Below are 9,062 nucleotides of genomic sequence, written 5' to 3' on the forward strand. Positions count from 1 at the left end.
TTAACGAATTATAAAAATCTATTTTAAATGGTAAGGAACTTGAAGTTCAATGTAAAATTTACCTAATGTTAGTTTGATAATATTTATTCAAAATATTAAAACCTTACACCATAGTGTAATATTTTCCTTTTTTTTTATTCATTCCATTTATTTTAAGTTACTCAATTTGTAGCATCCAACGACTTACTTCAATGTTGACTTACTCCAATATTAGGTGATAATTGTATGATTTAAGCTGATAGCTGTAAAGATGACAGAGATAAATTAAACGAGTAATTAACTAAACTAAAAAGAGATGTTACTAACCTATCATTCTTTTCTTCTACCGACAATATTAGGTTATACTCATGATTAAAATTATTTGTAGTGCTTAAAAAGAAAATCATGAAATATATCTACCATCTCTGATCAAATATCAAAGTAATTCATTTTTTTATATTTAAATCTAAATATATATATATATATATATATATATATATATATATATATATATATATATTATAAAAAATAAAACAAACATAAGATTGGTGTAATTAAATCTTACTTGAGATACTCTACTTCATGTAGTATGAAAGAGAATTAGACTGTTGATATCCACCAAAGCAATAGCATATATCTGACAATATAAAAACAATAACTTAATTCAACATATACTTTAAAAACAATATCTTAATTCAACATGTTCTAAAAGTGACAAATACATCGATTAACAAGAAATAAGGTCAATTAAGTACATAAACTTTTTTGTAGTAAGCTTATGGCAACAGTTGCTTTCTTTACTTAATCTTATTAAAATAGTTGATAATTTTGATTGAATTAGACTTGTGTTATTTTTTAAGTAAAATAATCTCATTAATATTGAATTAAGTTAGATTTAGTATATTCAATGCCCAAATAATTTTTTTTACAATTAAAAAATAGTCTTTTTACTACTTTATTTTGATATAACTTTTAAATAATTTTTATTATATATGTATTTTGATTAATTAGTGCGTATGAATAAATTAAATCAAATCTTAAATTGTAAAAAATAATGAATAAGAAAATCTTGACCCATTCAATAGGTAAATGATATGAATATTTAATTTATTAGGTATTAAATTTAAAAGAAAAAAAATATTGAAAAAAAAAAAGAACTGTTTATACATTGAATATGTAAAATACTTCTTAGGTCTACCAATTAAATGTATTTATAACACCCACTATCATATGTATGCTTTACCTTGTCTAGCTTTGAACCAGGAGAGATCCACCTCCCAATATCTAAATCAAGCACTTTAGTAACGTTTTCAATGGCATAGATACAATCAACAGAAAATATTTGTTTGGTTAAAGAAACTACTGATAAGCTTCCTTTCTTCTTATTTAAATAGGTATACAATGTCCACTTGTAGAAGATTGGATTGTATGATCCATCTATGACAACAAAAGTTAACAAAAATTCTGTCATAAACAAGATAAAATAAAAAACATAGAAAGATCTCACTTGTATATAATAATACCAAGCATGTTCATTTTCATCAAAAGTAAAAAAAAATATGAAACTCACAGTTTAGCTGTGTCATTGAGGTTAAGTTCACAGGATAGAGACATTTGATGACGAGCTGAAAAGACCAATACAAATCAATAGTTGACAAACACCATTCTCCATCAAAAACCACTTTTGCAAATAATGTTTCTTCAGGGTCTACATGTTGCTCATCATGTGATTGAATAACTGTCTTCTCAACATGTGTATGGATAAGATTAGATGCTGATTCTAAGATTTGGCAACGATCCAATAGATGCTGAATTTTCAATTCTGCCTCCCTCTGGAATGGAATGATGTAAACAAAATAGCATAAAAGACTTAAGATCAGAAAAACAGAAATTTGGTAAAATTAAAGGTACCAAGTGTTATTCCACATGATGATTATGTTCATGGTTTTAAGTTGCTGTCTAGATATTTCAATTTATAAAGAACTAAGAGGAAGCAAAAACCAGCACAGTTCTGCATATTTTAGAATTTCAGACAAGGGCAAAAGTTTTAAGTTCTATGAGGTGATAATTACTTAAAATGCATCCATAAATTTGATAAAGTAAGAAGTTCAATATGTTTGGCCTATGTGTAACCATTTACATTTTTATACATGCAAGCAATATATTATGAAAGAGATGAGTACTGGAAGATAAACAAATTTAACTGACATTGATCATAATAAAGAAAGCCGTACCAGCTTTTGTTCAAGGTGACAATTGTTTTCTATTTGCATTTTCTTGAAAGTCACGAGTTCTTCAACTTCTTGTATCAACTACAAATGCATCAGGATTAGTTGCATAGCTTATAGCATTAAACAATGACTTAGTTATGATTAAGAAAATCAAGTGTCTTTGGTCCCTGACAAAGGAACATGTACTGTGTTTTTGTTAGATGTAAATGCTATAAATGTGTAAAATTTAACAAAAACTAAGATTAGAAAAGTACCATTTAAGAAAGTGTAAATGCATATTGAAGGCTTAAACATACCTTGTCAATGGAGTATTTATGCTCAATTGGAGTACTTGGATTTTCTTCCATCTCTAAACATTCTGGCACATCAGGACATTCCTTTTCCACAATGTACACATCATTCTCATCATTTTCCACTGTGCATGCATTATTCTCATGAGGAGTGTCATTTTCCTTCTCATCATTTTCCACCGTGCATGAATCATTCTCATCAGTAATGTCATTCACATTATCTGATATAGAGAGGTCTTGACTTTCATGACCAAGAGCTATTTTCTTTAGCTTCTCATATACAAGGTTAATCTCATTCTCATTCACCTCTTTCAGGACTAATTGAGTATCCAATGACCTGATGTTTCCATCTAAAGAAGAAGTAACTTCAGTGGAATATGTTCTCTTACTTGATCTTGTAAAATGTTGTTTCTCTGACTCAGGTATTTCAAATGCTTCATCTTCTTTTGACGGAACAGATGGAAACACAGTTTTCCACTTCAAATTGCAACCAGAGGCAAATGCTAAAGAAGCTAGTAATGAGGTAAGTTTGTTTGCTTGTCTATGGTCTAATTCAAACCAGAAATGGTTATTGGTGTAGTAGTTGCCTGCAATCACTGGTGCAAATTTATCTTCAGACAGAGGCTGGCACTGAAGCCGCTCGCGAACTTTCACCTTAAATCATTAATAGCAGAAAATGTAAGGCCCGTTTGGGTGAACGTGAACCATGACATGAATACTTGACCACTATTATCATGAACAATGAGAGTTAGAGTTTTGCAGGTAGATATGTAACAAGTGATATACCTGTGCAGGATATTGTGTTCTATCCAATTCTGAATTTTCATCAATCCATGCGTAAGGGTCAATGTACATTTTCCCTTTGGTAGAAGCTTCAAAAATTCCATGGAGCTTTCTGTCACTATAGTTGAACAAAAAAATAGGAAGGCCAGGATCAATGTTCTTCACATAGGAAAAGTGGTTTGCTGGTAAACCTGTTAAAACAAACACATACTATTGAGTTAATGATCACATAAACCAACCTCCAAAATGAGGGATTCAATTGTTAAAGAAATGATTTCATCTAAGATGAGTGCAAGCAACTGTTAAAACACTCCTAACTGATAGTGGGTCTACGTTAGAATTTATTGAAGCTGTAACATTTTTGGTAAGTACTAAGAAGTTTCAACCAATCAAGGATAATGAATTAGTAAAGTGTATTATGAAATTTTTCTTCATGGCATCAGAATCTTACAAATGCTACAATAAAAGAAATCAAATGCAGAAGAGTTAAAGACTAACCAAAGAGTAGTTTTGATTGGCATTCTTTCAATGTGGTGTTCTTGCAACCAAATATAACCCCACCAAGCTGATACTTTTCCAAGTTTCTGCCACCTACAGAATTGACCACAAAATTTGGGGAAAAAGGCATAGCAGCACTGATTCTAAAAGTTTGTGTTCTTCTCCCTGTCTTCATTCTGGCACAAGAGGACAAGCCCTGTTTCATTAACAATCAATGGAAAAATCCAGACCATCAAGAAATGTAAATAATTAACATGTTAGCAATATCAAATGAAAAAAATCGAGAAAGAAAATGCACAAGGAAAAATGTCCATGCACACTTTCTAGCATACCAAACAAAAAGAATGATAGGGAAGAAAGCCAAAGAATTGAGTGAAAGAGTTATACTTGAAACAAGTTTGTGAGTCAGAGAAGGGCTTGCACAGAAAAACCAACACCAGAAAACAAATGTGTGGAAATGGTTTTATAGTACTATTGTAATGCAAAAGTAACTGGGCCAGTTTATGTGGGAAATGCTCTTAATCTAGGATCAATGGATTAGGAGTCCTTTAGCACTTATATATATCACGCTCTGTGGATGAATATGGTAAGATAATATGTGCCTTGTGTTGGGAAAATCAGATAAACACGGTATAACGCATCACTTTTATCACTCCATCTCTTTAACTACATTATTAGCACTTCAAGGATCATATAATTGAACACAAATTACATGTTATTTGTGCCCGATGGATTTGTCATTTTTGTGAAATGGATTTGACATGTGTTGAAACCAACGCAAATTGTTTCTCAGTTAACATGTTGTTTGCATTTATCATAAATGACTTTTTCCTGCAGGAAGAACAAACGAACAAAATATCATACGTACATCGAAAAAATTTACAAGAACGATTGTTTACATTTTTAGTTACAGGGGAGACAAAATTTTGTTTCCCAGCTTCTTAGTTAGGTATTGTAGAGTTAAAAATGACAATTTTTTTAAGGAGATTTATTAAGAGAACTTTGTTAAAGAATTTAAAATTATTTTTATATCACTTAAAATAATAATAATAATAATAATAATAATAATAATGATAATTATATTAATAATAGTAATAATTTTAATTTTATTTATTGTTCAATAAGTTCCTTCCCTATATATCACAATAAAAATAAAACTCGTTTGGAATATTTTGATTTAAATATTTCATTTAAAACATTGGAGTAGTTTATTTAGTAAATAAACTTGCATAAAAACAATATATAAGCAAACTAAAGGTCTCCTCATTTGTTACATTTTTTCTTCTTAATTTATTTTATGATATAAGACAAAATTTAGGTGCAATATAAAAAAACATGTCTAGAAAAACTTATTAAAAAGTAAAATAAGTTTTTTATAAGTTAAAATTTATTCATGCGCATATTAATTTATTTATAGTTTTTTCTAAGAAAATTATACCACAGAATTATAAATTATATAATAAAGTTAATATTATTTTATAAATATACTTTTTTTTCCTTGAAAGTGTTAATGCATAACTAATGCAAAAAAATGGTTGATTTTTTCTATTTCAAATTATAATCTTAAATTAATAATTTACATAATAGAAAATAATATCAAATATAAATATGGAGTAGGACTCTAATTTTAATTAAGTAATTATATATATATATATATATATATATATATTAAGTTAAGTTTTTTTTTAATAATCATTACCTAAAGTACAATATTCATAGATTGTGTAGATAATTCATGTGTTAAAAATCTATCTTATTAGTTTTAATAAGGCTACCATTATATTTATAAAATTTAAATTCAAAATCTATTTAAGATATTGAATCTGGTTTCACATGAACCAGCACTTGTTAGTAACTCATGGTAAGAAAATAAACACACGGTAATTATATGTTATATGTTTTTACTATAGCATCCTAATTTTAGCAGTTTAAGAACTACTAAAGTGAAACATTTTATTATAAATATTCAGAAAGCAAATAGTCCAATATATATGGTATATTAGTATAGTCATATCAGATAGGACTACAATAATATCATACACATACATTTTTCAAGCTACTACTATTCTTTTTGTTTCCAAACTATACTTAATAGGATCTAATCTCGCTTGACCGCCCAAACTGATAGCACCTCAACCACAAGAGGTACCTGTGTAAGAGCCGAGAAATTTAAATAATTAAATAAATAATTATATAATAAATACGGATAGTAGAAGCCTTTATGGTAATTAATGATAATTGTTATGATGTGGAAAAGTATTAGCTCAAGTGGTTGAGAGTATTTAATTGTGTGAGAGGATTTGGGTTCAAGTTTTAATTATGCTAATTGTATGTTGTTTAAAGGGTGCATATCTTTTTATGCTATATATATTGAATGCGAATAATGATAATGTAATCCTAAAATTATAGGAATTATCATGAAACATGAATTGTTTGAATTGGTTGTGCTTTGACTTTGTGATTCCATGGTTGTGTGTTTAAACCTTGCTGAGAATGAAATTGACTTCTTTATTTTTGCTATTCTGTGACTGTGCATGTGTAAACAGGTGCTCAAGTTTTGGGCAACATGTTATCTCGCCAGCAACATTAATTTTGCAGTTTTTGGCAATCTAGTCCTGTTTCATAGCTCAAATTGGTACTTCTCCTTTAGATATTGTTTTAAAATAGTTTTTAAACCATGGAGTTGATACCAATTTGATCAATTACTTAGATCCTAAAATTCCCAATTACAACTAATTCAAGCAACAACATAGAAATCAAGAATCACACCTCAATTTAAACACAAAAACAATCAATCAAAATCATATCAATTTAGAGCACCAACAATCCAAGGAGAATTTCACAAATTAGAGATTACTAAGTTAAACATAAAATTAAAGTTAGATTTCCTTACCTGATGATATCTGCTCAAACTGCTTTATAACACCAAAACCCCTCTTAAGCTTTAAAGTACTCTATCTACACGCACAATTATCAGAGAAACAATCAGATCATATCCCTATGATCACTGATCATCAAGGATTCAAGAGGGAAACTAAAAAAAGTCATGCGATCTAAAAAAGGAGACGCATGCAGGATCGAAAACCTATTCAGAGACAAAGGTTGAAATTCAAATTATGCAAACAAAGAAATTGATCAGTCCAACTTGAAGAGCTCGCCAAGATGATCAATCCTATGGTCTCAGTTCTTCAATCAGATGACCAGAGAGAAAGAGATCCTAGAGAGAAGTCAGAGAACTCTAGAAAAGTGGTCTCTAGAAAGATGGTGTATTTTAAATTAATGAAACTTGTTTATAATAATTTTATTTATATTAAAACATTTTAATATTAAAATAATCGAGTCTCACTTTTTTAAACTACTATCAATTTTAAAACATCATTTTTTAGAATCTTACATATTATTTTCTTGTTGTTAATAAAAAATATGTTTAATTACTTAAATGGAATATTATTGTCTACAATTTTTTTTTTTGAAACCTCCGTAAAAAAAAAAAATACAAAACTTCGGTTAGTCCTAAACTTACCAAAATCAAGAACATTTGTAGCAGAAGTTAATTACTTAAAACAAAATCATAATTTTTAAACAGGTACAATTTGGTTCTACACACGTCACAAAATTTAATATTGATCTTGTTTTCAAAAGATATTTAATCTATCATGTATATATAAATCATCATCCATTAGAAGATATTTTTGTATGTTTTACTTACATTACAAGAAAATAAAAATTTAACTTTTAAATATTAAGTAACAATCCAATTATAAATATAATACTATTAATTTTGTCATTGCATAAGTAATATTAAACAATTTAAACAAATATATATATATATATATATATATATATATATATATATATATATATATATATATATATATATATATATATATATATATATATTGTTTCGATTCCAAGTTCGATGATAGAATCGTTGTCAATCACCAAACATTTAAGGTATTGTTCACTTTGGAGTGTGTGCTTCGTCATAGATTTATCCTTAAAAAATGCCTTGAATGGTAGAAGGAGGAAGGGATATTTAAACCGCCTTATGCCTCGACTTCTAAGCGATGTTATACTATTGGGTGTGGTAGGAACATAAGTCCCCTAGTCGAGGTCTAAAGGGAAAGAGCAGATCATCCCTAATGGAGGGTTTGAGGGATCAATGGTTTCGTGAGTGACCCCATAGGACCGATGGTTTCGTTATCAGCCAAGACCGATGGTTTCCTTATCGTCCCCACAGGACTAATGGTTTCGTTATCGATACGACGGTGGATGTCAATGTTCCAATCCCAAGTTTGATGATAGAATCGTTCTCAATCACCATACATTCGAAGTATTTTCAGCTTTGGAGCATGTGCTCCATCACAGTTTTGTCCTTAAAAGGCATCTTAGAGGGTGAAAGGAGGAAGGGATATTTAAACCGCCTTAGGCCTCAACTTTTAAGTGATGTGGAACTATTGGATGTGTTTGGAACATAATATCCTTGATGGCATCGGGATTCGGAGCGTAGACCTTTGTATAGGTGGCAAGATCTTGATGGCTTTGACAAATCTTGATTGAATGCTCTTGGGGGTTGGAACTGTTGACAAAAGAAGAAGATTGATTAAAAAGATTTTGATGATGATAAAGATACTGAAGAAAATACTTGAAGATGTTAAAGACAATATATTTTATGTTTAAAGTTCTTATTGTAATAGGCTTAACTTTGTCTAGTTAAGTGTAAGATTGTTAAAATAACAGCTAGCTCGCAACTCCTCTGAGAAAAACTATATTTTCGTAAAAATCAGTATGGTAATCGATTACCAACTTATAATAATCGATTACCAATTCAAAATTTCTATTTTTCGAAAATCCACTTAAGATAATCGATTACCACAAATGATAATCGATTATTACTGATAGTTACAACTTGGCTCTTGAAAAACGACTCAAAATAATCGATTACCATTTTTGGTACTCGATTACCACTGGCAGTTATAAAATATTTGTTCAAATATGTACATGAGATAATCAATTGCCATTTTGGATAATCGATTACCATTGCAAAACTTTGTTTTCGAAAATCACTGGAATAATCGATTATCTTAAGTGGTAATTGATTATCCTTGGCAGTTTCAGTTAAACTCTTCATTTCTAACTTAGCTTTCAAAAATCTCTTTAAATAGAACTTAGTTTCCAAACTTCAAACCACCTTTTTAAGATTCAGAGTTCTTGTGCTGTGACTGCAAAGTATTGCTCTGTGAGATTCTTAAAAATAGCTTTGAAAAGCCTAGTGTGAGTG

General features: G+C 29.2%; 1 protein-coding gene across 1 annotated transcript; it reads right to left on the reverse strand.

Annotated features, from left to right (window-relative positions):
* Positions 1-1,520: 1,520 nt before the first annotated feature.
* LOC146882529 (uncharacterized) lies at positions 1,521-3,962 on the reverse strand. The gene is made up of 5 exons (XM_085667631.1): positions 3,782-3,962; positions 3,287-3,474; positions 2,507-3,154; positions 2,214-2,291; positions 1,521-1,811 (listed from the first exon to the last, which is right to left on the reverse strand). Exons 1-5 carry the CDS (start codon positions 3,954-3,956, stop codon positions 1,521-1,523), a joined length of 1,380 nt encoding a protein of 459 aa, XP_085523757.1. The 5' UTR covers positions 3,957-3,962.
* Between the last annotated feature and the right edge of the window lie 5,100 nt (positions 3,963-9,062).

The sequence above is a fragment of the Vigna unguiculata genome, chromosome 10 (assembly GCF_037176805.1).
Source record: "Vigna unguiculata cultivar grain cowpea cultivar isolate G323 ecotype 2 chromosome 10, ASM3717680v1, whole genome shotgun sequence".
NCBI lineage: Eukaryota > Viridiplantae > Streptophyta > Magnoliopsida > Fabales > Fabaceae > Vigna > Vigna unguiculata.

Coding starts and splice junctions, on each gene's coding strand:
- LOC146882529 (XM_085667631.1), bottom strand. CDS start 3,956: ATGAAGACAGGGAGAAGAACACAAACTTTTAGAATCAGTGCTGCTATG. Junction 3,475..3,781: donor CCAATCAAAACTACTCTTTG/GTTAGTCTTTAA, acceptor TTGTTTTAACAG/GTTTACCAGCAAACCACTTT. Junction 1,812..2,213: donor GTCACCTTGAACAAAAGCTG/GTACGGCTTTCT, acceptor ATTCCATTCCAG/AGGGAGGCAGAATTGAAAAT.